General features: G+C 40.2%; 1 protein-coding gene across 3 annotated transcripts in view; it reads right to left on the reverse strand.

Annotated features, from left to right (window-relative positions):
* cblb (Cbl proto-oncogene B, E3 ubiquitin protein ligase) overlaps nucleotides 1-23,453 on the reverse strand; it is a 141,131-nt gene that overhangs the window by 81,890 nt on the left and 35,788 nt on the right. For all 3 annotated transcript variants that reach the window (XR_004204288.1, XM_031798321.1, XM_031798322.1), the window contains exon 4: nucleotides 15,338-15,484. Coding sequence is in view for 2 of the 3 variants with exons in the window: in XM_031798321.1 (XP_031654181.1) it covers nucleotides 15,338-15,484 (147 nt within the window). In the remaining variant the exon portion in view is untranslated. The remainder of the gene's footprint in view (nucleotides 1-15,337; nucleotides 15,485-23,453) is intronic.

Raw genomic sequence — 23,453 nt, forward strand, 5'->3', positions numbered from 1 at the left:
CGTGCTGAACACTATGGCTGTCACTTTAGAACAACATAATGAAAAAACGACAGTCACCTATGACCTTTCTAAATCAGCCAGCAATAAAACAAGGGGAACCAAAAACCAAAACTGTGAGGTAAAACGGCTGCGTGCTGTGAGACAGACAGAAAGGTGCACTTCCTGTCACAAGACAAATAACTCAGTGTAATAGATACAGAGTTGTGTGAGCATGGAAAGATAGTTCACAATACACCCTAAACAACCCTCAAGGGAGGTTTCGGTGGTTGGCCCCTTTAGGGGAATTGGAAGCTAACAAGACAACATCACACCTATACTGAGCCTTTTGTCACGAGTAAATACTTATTTTCCACCATAATTTGCAAATAAATTCATAAAAAATCCTACAATGTGATTTTCTGGATTTTTTTTCTAATTTTGTCTGTCATAGTTGAAGTGTACCTATGATGAAAATTACAGGCCTCTCTCATCTTTTTAAGTGGGAGAACTTGCACACTTGTTTGCTGACTAAATACTTTTTTGCCCCACTGTATATTTAAGCCAGGGATAGCTGCAGCCATTGGGGAAAGTCACAACATAATTGTCACCAGGAGTCTTTTCTGATGTTTATGATCACAGGAGTCATTTTCAAAATGAGTGGCACCCACTGAGTGACACAGTCATTCCATGCAGGCTTTTGAGGGACACTAAGATGATGAAACCCCATGCCTTTGAATACTCTGGGTCTCATTCAGTCAAGGTTGCCTGGGAAAACTTCTAAATAAAGCTAGGTAACATATGTCACCATCAGCATCGCATTTCACTTGTCATAAAGCAGTATTTTTGGGATATGATGACATAGTGGATTATGTCACATTTGGCAAATCACCCTACACAAGGCCCTGCTATGTGGAAGTAATTAAGTTTACTGTAATTCCTTCAGAAAGTATCCACACCATTTGACTTTTTCCATATTTTGTTGCATTACAGCCTGAATTTAAAATTGATTTAATTTAGATGTTGTGTCACTGATCTACACACAATACCCCATCATGTCAAAGTGGAATTATGTTTTTAGAAATGTTAAAAAATTAATTTTAAAAATGAAAAGATGTAATGTCTTGAGTCAATGAGTATACCACTCCTTTCTTATGGTAAGCCTAAACTTGTACCAGTGAGGTTTTCCTATGCCTCACAAAGAAGGACACCTATTGGTAGATAGGTAAAAAGCAGACACTGCATATCCCTTTGAGCATGGTGAAGTTACTAATTAGATTATGGATGGTGTATCAATACACCCAGTCACCTACAAAGGTACAGATGTTCTTCCTAACTCAGTTGACGGAAAGGGAGGAAAGCGCTCAGGGATTTCAACATTAGGCCAATAGCCATATTAAACCAGTTAGAATTAAACGACTGAAATAGGAGAAAACTGAGGATGGATCAACAACATTGAAGTTACTCCACAATATAAACCTAAATGACAGAGTGAACAGAAAGAAGCCTGTACAGAATACAAATAAGGCAAATAAATTACCTTTTTGTGCTGAATATAAACCATTATGTTTGGGGCAAATCCAACACAACACATCATTGACTAGCACTCTTCATATTTTCAAGCATGGTGGTGGCTGCATCATGTTATGTATATGCTTATAATCGGCAAGGACTAGGGAGTTTTTAAGGATAAAAAGAAAAGGAATAGAGCTAAGCACTGGCAACACCCTAGAGGAAAACCAGGTTCAGTCTGCCTTCTAACAGACACTGGGAGATTCTTGCTTGAAAAATAGTTATTAGCTCAAAAGCTATTTTTGCCCATTTTAATGGAAATCTATTTTAGTAAGGTCCTAAATTGATTTGATATTGATATAAAAAACCTTTAAAAACAACACCAACGGCCACTGGCCAAAATTGTTGACCTGCTTCCTTTTTTCTTCCAAGTGGAATTTGTTTGGGAGGTGGAAATGGTATGGTAACATATTATCTATGTACTGGGACTGTACACAGTGAAACCATCATTGTAGATTTGGGTGATTTATCCTCTTTGTTCTTTTTCTTCTTTGACTCATACTTCATGAGTACTTCTCCACAGTCAGTGTTTTCTTAGGGGGTGCATGTGGGTGTGCGTGTGGGGGAAGACATTACTGTGTCTGCATATGACTGTTTTAGAAACTAACACAACTTTATTGTAGATGTAGACTATTTTCAGACTGCCTAGAATACATACATTAGGGCATTATATCATTAAACATGAGAGTTTCATTTAAAACCAAGTCAATACTACTGTAAACCTCAATTTACATGAACAGCAGGCTCACAGGCACATTTGTATTTTTGTACCTTTATTTTTCAGGGGAACCCAGTGAGACCAGGGTGTCATTTTCAATGGGGCCCCGAGGACAACACTTCATAAATATTTTCCCAATCACAATAAAAACAAACAAAAATATAATTTACAATTTCAGCTCCACAATCACCACAAAAACTAAAGGCGGACCCACATATGCTGAGCACTTGTTGGCTGCTTTTCCTTCACTCCGCAGTCCAACTCATCCCAAACCATCTCAATAGGGTTGAGGTCAGGTGATTGTGGAGGCCAGGTCATCTGATGCAGCACTCAATCACTCTCCTTCTTGGTCAAATAGCCCTTGCACAGCCTGGAGGTGTGTTGGGTCATTGTCCTGTTGAAAAACAAATGATAGTCCAACTAAGCACAAACCAGATGGGATGGTGCATCGCTGCAGAATGCTGTGGTAGCCATGCTGGTTAAGTGTGCCTTCAATTATAAATAAATCCCTGACAGTGTACCAGCAAAGCACCCCCACACCATCACACCACCTCCTCCATGCTTCACGATGGGAACCACAAATGCGGAGATCATCCGTTCACCTACTTTGCGTCTCACAAAGACAAGGCGTTTGGAACAAAAAATTGCGAATTTGGACTCATCAGACCAAAGGACAGATTTCCACTGGTCTAATGTCCATTGCTCGTGTTTCTTGGCAAGTCTCTTCTTCTTATTGATGTCCTTTAGTAATGGTTTCTTTGCAGCAATTCGACCATGAAGGTCTGATTCACGCAGTCTCCTCCGAACAGTTCATGTTGACATCTGGCTGTTACTTGAACTCTGTGAAGCATTTATTTGGGCTACAATCGGAGGCTGGTAACTTATCCTCTGCAGCTGAGGTAACTCTGGGTCTTCCTGTCCTGTGGCATTCTTAATAGAGCCAGTTTCATTGTAGGGACTGCAGTTGAAGAAACTTTCAAAGTTCTTGAAATTTTCCGGATTGACTTTCCTTCATGTCTTAAAGTAATGATGGACTATCGTTTCTCTTTGCTTATGGTAGCTGTTCTTGCCATAATATGGGCTTTATCTTTTACCAAATAGGGCTATCTTCTGTATACCACCCCTACCTTGTCAGAACACAACTGATTAACTCAAAAGCATTAAGAAGTAAAGACATTCTACAAATGAACTTTCAACAAGGCACACCTGTTAATTGAAATGCATTCCAGGTGACTACCTCATGAAGCTGGTTGAGAGAATGCCAAGAGTGTGCACAAATGTCATCAAGGCAAAGGGTGGCTACTTTGACAAATCTCAAATATCAAATATATTTAGATTTGTACTTTTTTGGTTACTACCTGATTCAATGTGTTATTTCATAGTTTTGATGTCTTCACTATTATTCTACAATGTAGAAAATTGAAAAAAATAAAGAAAACCGCTGGAATGAGTAGGTGTGTACAAACGTTAGTAGTATAATTGCCTTACTGAAGAGCTCAGTGACTTTTAACTTGGCATCGTCATAGGCAGGGTTGGGGAACAACAACATGTAAGGGATTACAAAAAACGGTAACTCTAATCCGTTATGTTACCAGCAAAAAATATTGTAATCACATTACAGATACTTCTGAAAAACTAGATGATTACTTATAAATTCAGTTTCTGGTAATTGACACTTGTTTTCTCAATGACGTTGAAATCAGCATTGAAAAAAGGCGCAAGTTTAAGTTTGTTCCACCTGAGCGAATCTGACCACAAGTCAGAGACCACTATGATGACACTAAATGTGTTTGATAGATCGCGGGAAAAGAGCAGGAATAGGCTTTTGTAGGCTACAGTCCAAGCTATGTCTTCCAATGGTGCGACTGCTGTCGGCATCCAAAGATTATCCAACTTGACTAAACGCTTGGAGGTAAGGATGACAGCAGTGGTGTAGTCTACTGTGATACAGATATCACTTATTATTGATATCTACATAGCGCATTGATGTGAATCACACTGCTGCTCTCTCATTTAGCTATTTGCGCCTTACGGATTGTGTTTGTTGTGGATGGCTGTTCACAAATCTAAATGTGTATTTGAACCCAATAATGGTTGAATTCAAGAAGTTTAAGCTGCCTATCAGTCATAGTTTTTGAAACTAGTGGACAACAAGTGAAAAATGTGCTCTTGCAACAGCTCCATAGTGCGGATCCCAACCTATAGAATAAAAGTGGGGCTTTAATTTCTGAATCTAATTCATGGTGATACACTTTTTTTTTAATCAATAGGCCTAATGGACACATGCTCACACTCAGACACTTTCGATAGACTTAAAGGGGCAATCTGTAGTTGCTACATCCATTTTTGGACATATATATATATATCCATTGATTCTTGAAGAATATAAATTCCTCATGAGCTTAGTTCAACTGTCACACTCCATGAGAACCCAAAATAAAAGCTTGTTTTTCTCTAATATTTGTAAACATTATAAATGTAAACAAACAATGTATAGCCTCATAACATGGTTAAAACAATCATTTTGATATCATGGATGGTCAGTCCTTGCATCCATAGCTCGGTTTGTGAGTGGTTACATTTGTCCAGGCACATCCTTCCGCTTTTTACCAAAACAGAGGAGGGGCATCCGTTTTGTTGTTGTTTATCTGTGGATTTGCCCTTTAAACAGCTGCATATTATCAATATATCAAAGTGTCGCCAACAAAAAGGTAAACAATAGGCCTTTAGAAAATGCAGCATATGGCATTCATTTTTCACATGTAAATAGCACTTTTCATTAGTGCTCAAAGCAAGCCATTCCATGAGGGCAGCATGTATTTTTTTAGACTCGAATCAATGAGCATAATCAGCAGTCCATGACAACAAAATCACTTTGGTTTTGAATGTAAAGATATCATTTAATCGTATTATTATATTATTATAAGTATAAAGCGATGGGTTAGAAGATGCCTACATAACCAACCCATAAAGTAAAATTTAACATCCATATATGGCCAGCTATGTAAACTTTAACATTGATTTATCCTGTAATAGATGTCGTTCAATTGATAACATACATTTTTGTCTTCTTCAACTGCCTCTTAAGGAGAAAGTAATCTAAAAGTAACTGAATGTAATCAGATTACGTTACTGATTACTATTTTGGACAGGTAACTGTAACAGATTACATTTAGAAAGTAACCTACCCAACCCTGGTCATAGGATGCCACCTTTCCAACATATCAGTTCATAAAAAATTTGCCTTGCTAGAGCTGCCCCGGTCAACTGTAGGTGCTGATATTGTGAAATTGGAAACATGTAGGAGCAAAAACGGCTCAGCTGCAAAGTGGTAGGCCACACAAGCTCACAGAATGGGATTGTCGAATGCTGAAGCGCGTAGCGTGTAAAAATTGTGCATGGTTGCAACACTCAATACCGAGGTCCAAACTGCCTCTGGAAGCAATGTCAGCACAAGAACTGCTTGTCTGGAGCTTCATGAAACTGGTTTCCATGGCTGAGCTGCCACACACAAGCCTAAGATCACCATGCGCAATGCCACGCGTCGGCTGTAAAGCTCGTTGTCATTGGACTCCGGACAGTGGAAACGCGTTCTCTGGAGTGATGAACCACGCTTCATCACCTGGTAATGGACAAATCTGTGTTTTGCGGATTTCAGGAGAACGCTACCTGCCCCAATGCATAGTGCCAACTGTAAAGTTTAGTGGAGGAGGAGTAATGGTCTTGGGCTGTTTTTAATGGTACGGCCTAGGCCAGCATACAGCATACAATGACATTCCAGATGATTCTGTGCTTCCATCTTTGTGCCAACAGTTTGGGGAAGGCCCACGTCAGAGACATCGATGCCTCACTCCTGGAAAAGCTAATCACCTTCTTCACCTGCTTCAAGGAAAACAACACTTAGCCGCCGACTTGGGCCCCCGCCACTCATGAGGACTGTGTGTGCCCAATCTCCATGGCCGCCGTGATTAAGACATTCAAGCGTGTTAATCCTCGCAAGGCTGCCGACCCAGACGGCATCCCAAGTCGCGTCCTCAGAGCATGTGCAGAACAGCGGGTGTTTATGGACATATTCAATCTCTCCCCACCCCATTCAGTTGTTCACACTTGCTTTAAGACATCCTCCATTGTTCCTGTACCAAAGTGAAGGTTACTAAACTACACTGAACAAAACTATAAACACAACATGCAACACTTTCAAAGATTTTACTGAGTTACAGTTCATATAAGTAAATCAGTCAGTTGAAATAAAGATACCTGGTCACAGATATCTTAAAAAAAAAAAAAAAAGTAGGGGCGTGGATCAGAAAACCAGTCAGTAACTGGGGTGATCGCCATTTGCCTAATGCAGCGTAACACATCTCCTTCGCATAAAGTTGATCAGGCTGTTGATTGTGGTCTGTGGAATGTTGTCACGTGAGTACATCAGCGAGTACGTGATTGTGTTGTGTGACAAAACTGCATATTTTAGAGTGGCCTTTTATTGTCCCCAGCACAAGATGCACCTATGTAATGATCATGCTGTTTAATCAGCTTCTTGACATGCTACACCTGTCAGGTGGATGGATTATCTTGGCATAGGAGTAATGCTCACTAACTATATTTGAGAGAAGGCAACATTTCTGGGATATTTTATTTTATTTTACATGTTATGTTTATATTTTTGTTCAGGGTAAATGACTATCTCCCCATAGCACTCACTTCTGTCATGAAGTACTTTGAGAGGCTAGTTAAGGACCCAATCACCGCCACCTTACCAAACACGCTAGATACACTACAATTTGCATACTGCCTCAACAGATCCATGGACGACGCAATCGCCATTGCATTTCACACTGCCCTATCCCACCTGAACAAGAAGAATACCTATGTGAGAATACTGTTAATCGACTACAGCTCAGCCTTCAACACCATAGTGCCCTCACAGCTCATCTCTGAGCCCTAGATTTCAACCCCTCAATGTGCAACTGGGTCCTAGACCTCCTGACGGGCCGACCCCAGGTGGTGAAGGTAGCCCACGCTGATCCTCAACACGGGGGCCCCACAGGGGTGCATGCTCAGCCCCTTCTTGTACTCCCTGTTCACCCATGATTGCTTGGCTATGCAAGTTTCCAACTCAATCACGAAGGAGCTGATTGTGGACTACAGGAGACAGCAGAGAGAGCATGCCCAGATCCACATTGACCAAAAGCTTTAAGTTCAGAGGGTAAAGAACTTCACATCACTAAGGACCTGAAATGGTCCCTCCACACTGACACCGTGGTGAAGAAGGTATAACGGCTTGGCCCCTAAGATCCTCACAAACTTCTCCAGATGCACCATCGAGAGCATTCTGTCGGCTGTATCACTGCCCGCAACCGCAGGGCTCTCCAGAAGGTGGTGCGGTTGGCCCAACGCATCACTGGGGGCACACTGCCTGCCCTCCAGGACATCTACAGTACCTGGTGTCATGAAGCTTACCGTAATTCCCCAGAACAGTTTAACCAATCACATGTTTGTTTGTAAATAGCACAACTGGAGAAAGTGGGAGCTTTCCAGATGTGTATTGACAGGGGTAGTGTTTTATATTCAATAGATTGATCAGGGACGTACACCTATAGTTTTCCTGCACAGAAAACACATTAGTGCAACACATTCGGCAGAAAATAGCTTCATTTTCATTAGATGACAAGTGCAAAATATTTGGCTGGCAGCCACACAAGTAGGCTAAATGAGCTTACAATGAAAAAGCAAGGTATTTCTGCAAAACCTATGCGTAGCCATAATATTTATGTTAATCATAGACAGAAGGTAGCCAGCTACATTTCCTAATGTTTTTCTTAAAGTTAATCTTGCATTTTGAAAAATAAAGGAGAGCTGCATACCCTAGAAGCACAGATGCAAAAAAGTTATGTCCAACGTTTCGACAGACAAGCTGTCTTCATCAGGGTATAATCTTGCATTTTACCATAGAAAAGCAGGCTGGCTACACCAAGAAAAGTAGCTACATATCAGTCAGATTACTGTCTGCTGATTGAATGCCCGTTCGTGAATTCTCATCCGAGTAGAGAAGTGCAACTGAAGCACAGAATTGAATTTGTCTGATGCCGAGCAGAAATTACAATAAGAAGCATTGAAGCAGCAAGATATTTATCATGCGTTTTATCTTTTTTTCCTGTGTGAAAAACAAAGAATTCTGCACTAACACGACCCCTAAGTTTAACTTGTTAGTTATCTAAGTAAGTGGCTGAATTAATGACGGGGCATCATATTGTGTTGGCTTTCTACTATGTTTGAGAAGTCAAAGCCCTTTGGATGAGTTATCTGTACACACTGCTATCTTTTGATTTCCTTTCATTTTTTTCAAATTTTTTTCTTTTTTCCTATGCACTTGTTAGCATATTTAGCTAGCAGCCTCCATGGAAATGTGTTATTACATGTGTTCATTTTGTTAGCATTCTCGTTAAAAGACGCTCAATCAGCTTCTTATGTGTTTTTTGGCACCCTCTTGTGTACTAAGCATCAAAGCTGGGACAGAGAGAATGAAAAACAGCTTCTATCTCCAGGCGATCAGACTGTTAATCTGTTATTAGCTGGCTTCCTCACCGTAAACAATGCTAGATTGTTCTGTTAAAATGTAATTTGATCTCTGAAAAATTGTACTAATTGATTACTCACTTCATATGTAAATACTATATATACTGTATTGTTAGACATTTACTGCACTACTGGAGCTAGAAACAAAAGCATTTCACTGCACCTGCTTTAACATCTGCTAATCCGTGTATGCAACAAATAAACTCTGATTTGATTTGCACCCAGCACACTAAGCACATCATCACTACTAACCAAGACACTTCTTTGTAGTACACCAAACACATCATGGCCTTACTGACCATGTCCAAGGCACTTTGATACACATTCTAAATTAATTGGCTAAACAAAAGCTAATCAAACTAGAAAAGTGAATTTCCTGAAAAAAATGTAGTGTGTTGTTTTAAAGTATTTATGGTTTGAAAGGTTTACATTTTTTTATGTTGTTTTAATGTTTGTAGCTGAAATGTTCGAAGAGCAGTCACATATAAAATGTCTACCACTGTGTTCTTATTTTTGGTATTGAAACCAGGAATTTTTATACTAATTTATGATAATTACCACTGTTCAACTTTTATAAAGGTTTTGAAGAATTTGACGTGAGGATAGCCTGAACAGGTTAAAGTTGGTTTGGTGTCTCAAGCTTGAACGATTCAATAGTTACTATTGGTGGGTAATTTTACGCTAATTTATACTAATGTATAAAATTAAGTTTAACCCATGTTAATTTATGCAAATGGTTATACTTAAAAACGAATAAATGTTATCAAAATTCTGAATGCAAGCAATCTAAATTGGGTCAGTTTGAACATCTCAACGTTTGTTTGGTGAAAGAGGAGATGTGTCACGCCCTGGCCATAAAGAAGCTTTTATTCTCTATTTTGGTTAGGCCAGGGTGTGACTAGGGTGGGCATTCTATGTTCCTTTTTCTATGTTTTTGTATTTCTTTGTTTTTGGCCGGGTATGGTTCTCAAATCAGGGACAGCTGTCTATGGATGTCTCTGATCGAGAACCATACTTAGGTAGCTCTTGCCCACATGGGTTTTGTGGGTAGTTGCTTTCTGTTGTGTACCTGACGGAGCTGTTTCGGTTGTTACTTAGTATTTAGTGTTCAGTTTTATTTAATAAATGACGAACACGTGCTGCGCTTTGGTCCTCACCTTCTTCCACCAACGGCCATTACAAGATGGCTATAGATTATCAAATTTTGTCACATTTTTTAACCAAGCCTAGTGGCCTTTTTTTGCTACTGAAATGCATTGGGAGCTAATTTAAATATTATTGTAGTTCAAAAAGTATAAATTAAATCAAATATTTTCTCAAGCAATTTAAGTTGGGGCAGTCTGGACATTTGGAAGTTAGTTTCGTGTTGATAGCTTAAATCTTTTTAAGCTCTAGAGTGGGCTGAAGAAATATAATCATAACTAGATGGTGATTTTCCATGAATATTTTTGTGACTTGTTCAGCTCCTTGAAAGTATTTTTGTAGCATAGGATACAGTGTTGCCAACTAATTTTCAGGTTAAGTTGCTAGAGGCAGGTTGATTTGTTGGTAAATGATGTTGTGATGTCATTGCGTGATAACGTAAACTGTGTCATTAAGTTGAATACACAATAACGTTACTCAAATTGATTGGCCAGCTTGGCAAAAAATATGATTTGACATTTGTTCAGGTACAGACTCCCACTCTTTTCTGTACATCTGGCTGTACAATTTTGACTGAGACGTGTTGATTGATGTTGTAAATTCTGTTCAAGATCAAACATTCGTGAGCAACTATATTCATTGGGTTTGGCTCGTCGAACCCGTACTGCTGCTGCAGTCAGCCAACAATGATTTGCAATTTGCTGAAATTGCTGCTGGCCTGCTGCTGCCTGTGCATGAGCTGAGCGCCTGCTGCTGACGTCACTCACAACGCATTTTTGCAGCCAGGCACATGTGTTGTGACTGAGTGTGTGACAGAGAACATCGTTTTTGTGTCATTTAGAGGGAAATTGCGTGCATTTTAGCATTTGAGTCACTTTTCAAAAGATGCTAAAAGTTCCAAATACATTTCTAAAAGTAGCTAAATTTGTTGCTAGGTGCTGTTTGAAAAAAAGTTGCCAGGGTAGTCTGAAGTTCCAAAATCTTGTTTGCATCACTGATTTGGAGAGCAGTGGAGTTACTGTTGGTGGGTTATCTTGTATATAGTTATAATTGATACAAGTTTAAAAACATTTTTGTTAGGATAGCCTGAACTTGTCAAAGTCGGTTTGGTGCCTGTAGCTTGAACGGTTCAAGAATAAAGTTTCTAAGACATTTTATACACTTTTTAAATGGTTATAGTTAAAAGAGTGTATTATTAGCATTCAAAATATTTTGACAAAAAATCTAAGGTCAGTCTGAACATCTTAACATTGGTTTGGTGTTGCTAGCTTAAGTAGTGAAAATAGAGGATATAATTTTTTAAAACATTTTATTTAACTAGGCAAGTCAGTTAAGAACAAATTCTTATTTGCAATGACGGCCTACTTGTAAAGCCCCCCGCCAAGCCAAACCCTCCCCTAACCTGGACGACGCTGGGCCAATTGTGCGCCGCCCTATGGTACAAGATCACTTTCTGAGTCAAAATATATTTTTACCTGACTTAAAAAACCAACGCCTATGAAACATTAACCGATTAAAGACAGTTCTGTAGCAACAAGGTTTGTGCCATTGGCTATAAGCCCAATACATTATCAGAGCATATTAGCTGTTCTTGATTTGCCCTACCAATGCGTTTTTTCTCATTTTGAAATTATATATATTTTTTAAACGGTATACGATCACACTTGTAATAGATAACAGGCTGCCTCTCACCGTCCCTCCGCTCTCCCTCTCTCCACTAAGAAAAGGGGGCACAGTCTTCTAGCTGATGGCAAAATTCCAGTTGCACTGCATTATCTGTATGTAGCCTCGCTAAGGTATATAGCCTGTCTTTTACTGTTTTATTTATTTACTTACCTATTGTTCACCAAATAAATTTTTTACACAATTGGTTAGAGCCTGTAAGTAAGCATTTCATTGTTGTATTCGGTGCACGTGACAAACTTTGATTTGATTATCTCTGCCTCAATATGAATAAAAACACTAACAACGCAAGCTTATCGGAACACGTTGCCGTATAAACTCAGCAAAAAAAGAAACTTCCCTTTTTCAGGACTCTGTCTTTCAAAGATCATTCGTAAAAATCAAAATAACTTCACAGATCTTCATTGTAAAGGGGTTAAACACTGTTTCCATGCATGTTCAATGAACCATAAACAATTAATGAACATGCACCTGTGGAACGGGTGTTAAGACACTAAAAGCTTACAGACAGTAGGCAATTAAGGTCACAGTTATGAAAACTTAGGACACTAAAGAGACCTTTCTACTGACTCTGAAAAAAAAAAAAAAGATGCCCAGGGTCCCTGCTCATCTGCGTGAACGTGCTTTAGGCATGCTGCAAGGAGGCATGAGGACTGCAGATGTGGCCAGGGCAATAAATTGCAATGTCCATACTGTGAGATGCCTAACACAGCGCTACAGCGAGACTGGACGGACAGCTGATCATCCTCGCAGTGGCAGACCACGTGTAACAACACCTGCACAGGATCGGTTTATCCGAACATCACACCTGCGGGACAGGTACAGGATGGAAACAACAACTTCGAGTTACACCAGGAACGTACAATTCCTCCACCAGTGCTCTGACTGTCTGCAAAAGGCTGAGAGAGGCTGAACTGAGGGCTCGTAGGCCTGTTGTAAGGCTGGTCCTCACCAGACATCACAGGCAACAACGTCGCCTATGGGCAAAACCCACCGTCGCTGGACCAGACAGGACTGGCAAAAAGTCCTCTTCACTGAGGAGTTGCAGTTTTTTCTCACCAGGGGTGATGGTCGGATTCGCGTTTATCGGAAGGAATGAGTGTTACACCGAGGCCTGTACTCTGGAGCGGGATCGATTTGGAGGTGGAGGGTCCGTCATGGTCTAGGGCGGTGTGTCACAGCATCATAGGACTGAGCTTGTTGTCATTGCAGGCAATCTCAACGATGTGCCTTACAGGGAAGACATCCTCCTCCCTCATGTGGTACCCTTCCTGCAGGCTCATCCTGACATGACCCTCCAGCATGACACCAGCCATAGTGCTTGTTCTGTGTGTGATTTCCTGCAAGACAGGAATATCAGTGTTCTGCCATGGCCAGCGAAGAGCCCGGATCTCCATCCCATTGAGCACGTCTGGGACCTGTTGGATCGGAGGGTGAGGGCTAGGGCCATTCCCCCCAGAAATGTCCGGGAACTTGCAGGTGCCTGAGAGTGGGGTAACATCTCACAGCAAGAACTGGCAAATCTGGTGCAGTCCATGAGGAGGAGATGCACTGCAGTACTTAATGCAGCTGGTGGCCACAACAGATACTCTTTGTTACTTTGATTTTGACCACTCCCCTTTGTTCAGGGACACATTATGACATTTCTATTAGTCACATGTCTGTGGAACCTGTTCAGTTTGTCTCAGTTGTTGAATCTTATGTTCATACCAATATTTACACATGTTGAGTTTGTTGAAAATAAACACAGTTGACAGTGAGAGGACGTTTCTTTTTTGATTAGTTTACATTGCAGCTGCAATGCTGGTTGTAGTGACTTTTTATGGCTTATACAAGTGTTGAACAAAGTGTTGACAGTGCTAAATAACAACTTAAACATGAACTTACTCTCTCTCTAGGCATAATTTGAAAACTTTTGAAATCTCACAGTATCAACTTTGCTATGCATTCAAGGCTTCTTTTTAAAGTCTATGGTTCGAGGAAACGGTGCATATCTTAGCTATCTAATGGGCCAGGGGTAGGCCTATAGGGTTGCTGAATCAAGTGCACCTACCGCCAACGGTGTGAAACAAAAAACTAGGAAAGCAAGGCTTTATCGTTTTTTTTTTTTTTTACTGAAATGTTTGGTGATCGACTAGGAATGCCTTGGAGATCGACCAGTCGATCACATTTGACAGGTGCAGAACTTTAACATTTAATTATTTATATATTTTTTTACATTTTACCCCCTTTTCTCCCCAATTTCATGGTATCCAATTGTTTTAGTAGTTATCCAATTGTTTTAGTAGTTACTATCTTGTCTCATCGCTACAACTCCCGTAGGGGCTCGGGAGAGACGAAGGTCGAAAGCCATGCGTCCTCCGAAACCCAACCAAACCGCACTGCTTTTTAACACAGCGCGCATCCAACCCGGAAGCCAGCTGCACCAAATGATCTGCTACCAATCACAATTACAGCTGTTTGTTGGAGTTGAGTGACGAAAAGTAGGTAACTAACGCCAACTAACATCTCTCTCATGTCTCGTCATTCAGCAGTCGAAACGGAGCTGTTGCTATGGATACCAATGCATTTGAGTGTGCAAAAAAGGGCCATAAAAAAATATATCTCTTTTTTTATCAAAAGTTCTGCACCTGGCGCCCTTTTTTGCACACTCAAATGCATTGGTATCCATAGCAACAGCTCCGTTTCGACTGCTGAATGACGAGACATGAGAGAGATGTTAGTTGGCTCTAGAGAAGTAGACAAATGTCATACCAAAGACAGTACAGTATGAAGATATGCAGAAACTGCTTCTCCAATAGAAATCCCCGTTCACGCGTGTAGGGATGTCATTGCGACATTAGCTAGCTAAGCTCATGCGCAGAAACACGTCATTGGATCTAACTGTCCTCTCGGGCCAAACTGCGCATGTTCAGGCCGTCAAATCAAAGGCACTCGTTCAATATAAAGTTGTTTTTGACGAAAATGAAAATGTTGCCTTCAGCAAGTACATCTAATAAATATAGTTGCAAGCAGCAATGTTGGGGGTTCAACCTGTTGGCCCACTGTGCCACCATCAGCAAAAATTGGACACAACGCCCAAGGATGAGGTACTTCTGTACTCCTTACCACGTTTGGCAAATATCAGAACTCAAAATCAACCATATCAAGCAATATGCTTTTGATGTCATTTAGATGTTTTTTTTATGATATTGACTACATTACGCATATTCTTCTCCTGAACCGCTGGACCCAGTCTCCTTTTCACCTCATTTAACACCTCATTTACTTCACAAAAGGCACATCTCAATAGGTGGTCCAGGTATGTCATGACATAGCACAAGTGGGGGGGTGGGCCTTTCCTCTTTAGTTCTCTATTACTCCTCTATTGTTCCTCAAGCAAGGGGGGAGGCCGATGACATCACGGATTCCCATCAGACCAAATCTTTGAATGCCTTTCTCCTTGAAGTTTGAAGTTGTCTAAATAACACTATTTTGCTCAAAGCATATTTTTTTTACCCTTTAGTGTAAACAACCAATCCAATGGTACAACCAATGGTAAAGTTTCAGTCACCAAATTGTTGCCATTGGTACACCACATTTATGGAGGATGAGATTTTGATGTTTTATTTATGTAATTGAACTGATAACTTGCATACAACAACAAAATAATATAAGGATGAAACATACTTTTCTCCAAAAAATCTCCTCCAGAATTCGCCGGCGTCTGCTTTGGTGATGCGGAATGTGTTACCCTGGAACTGACCCCCAGGAAAGATGGCCTTGATCTCTGCCAGGATGTGGCTGAAGATGAGTGAGAGCTTGGTCAGGTTACGCCTGTCAGTAGAGACAGAGAAGGAGAGATGAGTAACCCTGTAAAATATTAACATGAGTAACCTTGTCTGAGACTTGAACACCGGAAAGTCAAACTTACGTGGTACAATTATGATTACATAATAATGACCAAATAATCAATTCTGTGCTGGCCTATTACTAGGTTGTAACTCATTGCATTGAATTCTTAATACAGAAAGTAAATACCCAAAAGTACCCATTGTTTCTACACAATATCTCAGAAAATACCAGCTGAAACAGGACTGTAAACACATAATGTATTCCATGGAAAGGTGACTCGGAATACACAATGTATTCCATGGAAAGATAACTGGGAATATGGCCGAATATAAACAGTGTAGTTATTCCCTCCGCAAGGCAATCAAACAAGTGAAATGTCGATACAGGGACAAAGTGGAGTCACAATTCAATGGCTCAGACACGAGATGTATGTGGCAGGGTCTACAGGCAATTATGAACTACAAAAAGAAGGACACCGTCTTGCTTCCAGACAAACTAAAACACCCTCTTTGCCCTCTTTGAGGATAATACAGTGCCACTGACGCAGCCCGCTACCAAGGACTGTGGGCTCTCCGTCTCTGTGGCAGACGTGAGTAAGACATTTAAACGTGTTAACCCTAGCAAGGCTGTTGGCACAGACAGCATCCCTAGCCTTGTCCTCAAAGCATGCGCAGACCAGCTGGCTGGTGTGTTTACGGACATATTCAATCACTCCTTATCCCAGTCTGCTGTCCCCGCATGCTTGAAGATGGCCACCATTGTTCCTGTACCCAAGAAAGCAAAGGTAACTAAACTAAATGACTATAGCCCCTTTAGCACTCACTTCTGTCATAACGATGTGCTTTGAGAGACTAATCAAGGATCGTATCACCTCTATCTTCCCTGACACCCTAGACCCACGTCAACTGAAAAAGCGTGTGCGAGCAAGGAGACCTACAAACCTGACTCAGTTACACCAGCTCTGTCAGGAGGAATGGGCCAAAATCCACCCAACTTATTGTGGGAAGCTTGTGGATGGCTACCCGAAACATTTGACCCAAGTTAAACCATTTAAAGGCAATGCTACTAAATACTAATTGAGTGTATGTAAACTTCTGACCCACTGGGAATGTGACGAAAGAAATAAAAGCTGAAATCATTCTCTACTATTCACATTCTTAAAATAAAGTGTTGATTCTAACTGACCTAAAACAGGGAATTTTTAGTGGGATTAAATGTCAGGAATGTGAAACTGAGTTTAAATGTATTTGGCTAAGGTGTATGTAAACTTCTGACTTCAACTGTATGTTGTGTAAGGTGCTGTAAAAGCTAATTCTTTGCTCGTTGTCTCAGCTAAAGCTGGAAAAAGCTAACATGATCACAGATAGTGCTGCTGCAAATTTGTTGTTTGTTTTGTTTTATATTTTGTTTATATTATTTGTCTGCCACAATCTGTGAATGTGGAATGTCTTGTATGTGTTGATTGAAAAACAAGAACTTTAAATAAAATTGGTGCATTTTTTCCCCCATATTCCATTCATTCAGTTCGCTTTATTTTTATAAGATATTACACTTGATCTTTCTTGAATAAGTTCCTCCATTTCTTTTTGATTTTCCTCTAACTTATTCTGTGCCTCTATGCTACAGTTTTATAACTATCTGTTCAGTTAGTCCATTTCCTTTGTTAATACGGTCTCTTTTGACCTCAAGTGCTTTTGTTTTAGAGATGAGTACAGAATGGCATGACCTCTAAAGACACATTTAAGTGTCCCATACAGTAAGGGGATCTGTTGTTCCTATGTTGTCGGAAAAAGTCAGTTATGGATGATTCTGTCCTAGTTATAAACAAGTTATCATCTAATAGGCTTTGATTACATTTCTAATATCCTCGCACACGTGGAAATTCTGTAAGAGTAATGTATATGCCAATTATTTGTTGATCCGACCTCATTTTGTCCCCTATAAACACTTTTTAAACTTTTGGTGCCAGCGAGAATGACAAAAGAAGATGACTAGCTTGATTGAGCCTCTGCTATATATATCTAACTAGGTCATTATATTTAAGCCTCCATATAGCCACTAGGTCTATTATATCCATGACATTCATGATTTCCTTAAGTGCATGAGGGTGATAGTTTAATGTGATTTCCTTTACGGTCCATTGAGGTATTTAAAACCATATTATAATCTCCCACCATAATAATAGTTTTGTATTGCTTGTAGGGTTGATACATTATTTATTTTCAAAAAAGTGTGGATCATCATTATTTGGATCGTATAGGTTAATAAGCCATATCTGTTTGTGGTCCAATAACATATTTAAAATCATCCATCTACCTTGAGGATCTGTTGGACAATTTGCACATTCGGATCAAAATTATTGTTCATGAATATCCTCACCCCTTTTGAGTTTCTTTGCCCATGGGAGAAATATATTTCACCCCCAGTCCTTTTTCCACACAACTTCATCTAAAATTGTTGAATGAGTTTCCTGTAAACAATAGATATCAGATTCCTTCTCTTTTAATCCAGGTAAATACTGGTCATCTTTTCTTATTATCTGCTAAGCCATTACAATTATAACTGACTATACTTTCAAGATTTACCATAATGAGATTAAAGTTTCTAATCTATTTATCATAATATATGTTTGTAAACTTACCATTAAAAAGTACCATAGTGATTGAGTGTCCATATAGCTGTACCATGATATTAGCAAACAGTTATTCTGATTCATCCTATATTGTCCCTAAAGTCATTACCCCATAGCAACAGATGTGGGATACACACACACACACACACACACATTCACACTCAACCCATATCCCCCAAAAACAACCACAAGCTCAGCTGTTCAACGGTTCCATCTACGAGCCCAACTCAAGAAAAGACTTGATGTGCGAATGCATATACACTTGCAACTGTTTGAGACATCCTGCAAAGTTTAGCAAAAATTGGGAAATTTGATTAACCAATGTGAAGTCCTAGCCATGGGTTACTGCAGCTAGTGTTGCCAGCACTGCCACTACCTGGGTGGCAGTGCCCTATATATTCTTTGGGGTGGCAGGGTAGCCTAGTGGTTAGGGCGTTTGACTAGTAACCGGAAGGTTGCAAGTTCAAATCCCTGAGCTGACGAGGTACAAATCTGTCGTTCTGCCCCTGAAAAAGGCAGTTAACCCACTGTTCCCAGGCCGTCATTGAAAATAAGAATGTGTTCTTAATTGACTTGCCTAGTTAAATAAAAGGTCAAAATAAATATATTATGCTCTCCCATCAGGGGGCTTTGGCTTTGTAGGATCAACCCTGCCAGGCAGGCTCAGAATCTTGAGGGGGCAGTACTGCTTTAGTAGGCCTCTGACCACATTCATCTTTCTGATTTGGCTGCATATAGGCTACTTACAGATGGCCCATAAAACAGATAAGGACTTCTCCTTAGTGTATGGGTCTCTCAGGTAGGTGTCTAGGGTATAGGGTTGGGGACCATTCTATCATGATAGGACAACAAATCAAATACAAAAGTGTATCCCATATCTGAACAAAAAGCTCTCTCTCACAACCCCTGCTTGCAGACACACATGGGCTCTGGGATTTGCCACCATAATCCTTTTTCACTCACTTAACTCCACAATAATCCAAACACAAAACCACACACCCCACCTACAACCACTCATACCCACATAGTGTGCCTTCTATGTATCAATTTTTGTATTTGATGGTTTTCCCATATATTTTGACATTACAATCCCTACCATGGATAGTATTGGGTGTTCCATTATTCAACTCCTCTATGGGAACTTTGTAATACAGTGGGGCAAAAAGGTATTTAGTCAGCCCCCAGCATGACAATGATCCCAAACACACCGCCCGGGCAACGAAGGAGTGGCTTCGTAAGAAGCATTTCAAGGTCCTGGAGTGGCCTAGCCAGTCTCCAGATCTCAACCCCATAGAAAATCTTTGGAGGGAGTTGAAAGTCCATGTTGCCCAGCAACAGCCCCAAAACATCACTGCTCTAGAGGAGATCTGCATGGAGGAATGGGCCAAAATACCAGCAACAGTGTGTGAAAACCTTGTCAAGACTTACAGAAAACTTTTGACCTCTGTCATTGCCAACAAAGGGTATATATAACTTTTGTTATTGACCAAATACTTATTTTCCACCATAATTTGCAAATAAATTCATAAAAAATCCTACAATGTGATTTTCTGGATTTTTTTTCTCATTTTGTCTGTCATAGTTGAAGTGTACCTATGATGAAAATCACAGGCCTCTCATCTTTTTAAGTGGGAGAACTTGCACAATTGGTGGCTGTCTAAATACTTTTTTGCCCCACTGTATTTCAAATAGCCATGGAGTGGTCTTGGTGTCTAGGAACATATGGTTATCAAGATACAGTTTATCGACTATGAGAGCTACACGTTTCCATTTGAATCTATTATAAACAGAACTCTGCGACGTTCTGCAATTTCCGTCGGGAACTGATCATTCATCCCTATTTTTGTTCCAGCGAGTCGTTTACCCAGGCTATTAACCTTTATTTTATCATGGAAGAATGCAAATTTGGAAATGATTGGGCTCTCATATCTCTGTCCTCTGTCCGAAACGGTGTACACGTTCGAGGATCTTCACCCTCTTTTTCTTTGATACCAGAAAGCACCAGATTTTCACTCATAGATCTAGTCTGTATGTCAAGTAAGGCTTCTCTCAGAAACATGCTCTCCTTTTTAAGTTTATTAACTTCCAAATTTCAATCATATTGACTGTACCTTTTAGCTTGTTTGTTTCTTTCTCCATTGTCACAGCTGTCTCTTTCCTTACTACACAAGCTGGGCATCATTCACAAGTCATTCACAAGTGATACTATATCATTCACAAGGGATTCTACATCATTCACAAGTGATACCACATCATTCATAAGTGATACTACATCATTCACAAGTGATACTAAATCATTCACAAGGGATACTACATAATTCACAAGGGATACTACATCATTCGCAAGAGATACTACATCATTCACAAGTGATACAATATCATTCACAAGTGATTCTATATCATTCACAAGTGATACCACATCATTCACAAGAGATACTACATCATTCACAAGTGATACTACATCATTCACAAGTGATACTATATCATTCACAAGTGATAGGCTAATATTGTCACTCGTCAGACCATTCTTAATTGAATGTTGTCTTTACATATACTAAATAATAAATGTGAGATTAGTTTTGATTTAGAATGGACCATTTTCATGCACCTGTCTCTGAGCAGGGGCATAAATACACACTTAAATAGTGAATGGAGGATGCTCTTCCTGTTGTTCATTTTGATGACAGCCAGGTAGGCTATACTCCTGTTGTGAAGAGAAGCAATGTGCTTAATATTAGGAATGTTGAGAAATAAATATAGTAGGCCTAGCCTGTAGAAAGCTGATGGGATCACCCTCCTTTTATTAGCAGCCATCACGGTTTTCACACAATTTTATAGCATATCGTATAGAAAGGTTAAGCAACTTGGGCTTATAGGAACACGTATTTAAATCCATGCATTAACCAGATATGAGGAGCTGTCTCTCGCTGTGCAACAGGTGATCCTATTCTGCTCAAACTCTGAATGCCAGGGCTCTCAAGTGTTTGATAAGAATCTCGATGGATTTGCATTGATGTCAGAGTAATTAGAGGGACAATAGAGCATTGAGTGCCAGGCCATTTCTGACTGGAAGCTAGCAAGTTTGTAAGCCTAGTCACATGGAATTTGACTGCGGTCATGACTCATAAAAGCCCTAGTCCCACCTGCCCAATTAGCTTTCAGAGTCAAATCACATTGACCTGGGTTGTACAGATCAAGCTCAAAGTTCTCCTCTGTCTGAGAGTCAGAGGAGGTTCAAAGTTAAGTCGATACAAGACAACGCTTTACCATCACTCGCGGTGACACCTGCGTTGGTGTAGCTTAACAGTCGATGTGATATTTTCCTGCTTTCCTGTCACCTGTGAGACGACACTACCCAGTCTCTGTGACTAGCATTTTCCCAACGAGGTCACTGCGACATACATTCCCCCCCATGATAACAGGGGCTGGAACCCAATCAAACATGGCTCAGCAATGTTTACACAGCGACTTTATTTACAAATGACTGTCCATGCACACACTTTCTCTTCCTGAAAATTGTAATATGATACCAGCTGCAGCAAATACACATTTGATATCCAAAGTGCATGGACACCTTTCCAGAAACAAGTCTCTCACTGTTGCCGCTTGCTATAGACCACCCTCTGCCCCCAGCTGTGCTGACGGGGGGGCAATCAGTTCAATTTTAATGGTAGGTTTATTTGAACAGTGAGAGACAGAATAACAACAACAAAAAATCCAACAATGCCAGCAAGGGTTTTGCCACCAAGTACTAAGTCATGTTTTGCAGAGGGGTCAAATACTTATTTCCCTCATTAAAATGCAAATCAATTTCTAACATTTTTGACATGCGTTTCTCTGGATGTTTTTGTTGTTATTCTGTCTCTCACTGTTCAAATAAACCTACCATTAAAATTATAGACTGATAATCTCTTTGTCAGTGGGCAAACGTACAAAATCAGCAGGGGATCAAATACTTTTTCCCCTCACTGTACTACCCACCACTGCGACCTGTACGCTCTCGTTGGCTGGCCCTCGCTTCATACTCGTCGCCAAACCCACCATACTTATTTTCCACCATAATTTGCAAATAAATTCATTAAAAATCCTACAATGTGATGTTCTGGATTTTTTTTCTCATTTTGTCTGGCATAGTTGAAGTGTACCTATGATGAAAATTACAGGCCTCTCTCATCTTTTTAAGTGGGAGAACTTGCACAATTGGTAGCTGACTAAATACTGTTTTGCCCCACTGTAATAAATATTAAGCAAGTTTGAAAGAGGGAGAAATGGAAACATTTTCTGCCTGGACCATTGGACCATTAATGGGGGTATGAAGAGGAAATCATTGGGTTCTCTCTTGCTGGAAACAATACACCTCCACCAGACCAGACGAATACACTCCCTCTCTCAGTGATACTGTGCCACGTGTCAGCTGGATAACTCATAGATACACCTTGAAATAAGTCTTACCCTTGCATTTTAGGGAAATCCAGTCCCCAGTACAAATGGGCATTATCATCAACAGTGTATTATTGGTGGGCAGATCAGGCATTTCAGATGTCCATCATTGTGGAGTTCTGACAACATGAAGACATCTGGGTGATTACGGACACATGGCAACACAATATGTTCACCCATTTCCGTCTCGTGCAAATAACATGCCTCAGATGCTCAGAGCATATCAAGAAATATGCAAATCCTTTCAACATATTCATCCACACACCAATGTTTTGTCTAAAAAACAATGCCCTCATTTTGGTCACGACCGTGTCACAGTAAATAAAACGTTGAATACAAACACATCCCAAATACTAACTGTCAAATTCTGCAACAACCGCAACAACATGACTATCACTTGGCAAGACGGCTTAATCAATCACATTGAAACAAAATGGGGCTAGTTTGCTTATGTGTGTGTTTGTATTAAAGCTATTTGTGCCAAACCATGCTAAATGCCATCCTAATTGAAGACGTGGAGAAGGTAGGATGGTCCCCAAGGGCGATGGATGGATGGATGATGCTGGCTGCCCCACAGCTCCCTGTCCAACACTCACCATATGTTTGACATTTCAAGCTCATTACATAAGCTGTGACAGAGAGTGCAACTATGAAAGGCATGCTTGGGACTGCTCACTGTACGCCTTCTTAGACATTGGTTGACGTTTCATTTGCTTCTCCATTCATTAACACAAAAGGGGAAGACATGTCATAAACACTACATGCTCATGGCTTCATTGATTAAATAACTGAATACTGTCCAAACATAATCAGGAGTGCTCTCGATACTGTCTTGAGAGGCAATTGGATAGAGCAGGGATCATCAACTAGATTCAGCCG

The sequence above is a fragment of the Oncorhynchus kisutch genome, linkage group LG19 (assembly GCF_002021735.2).
Source record: "Oncorhynchus kisutch isolate 150728-3 linkage group LG19, Okis_V2, whole genome shotgun sequence".
In the NCBI taxonomy this organism is placed as follows: Eukaryota; Metazoa; Chordata; class Actinopteri; order Salmoniformes; family Salmonidae; genus Oncorhynchus; species Oncorhynchus kisutch.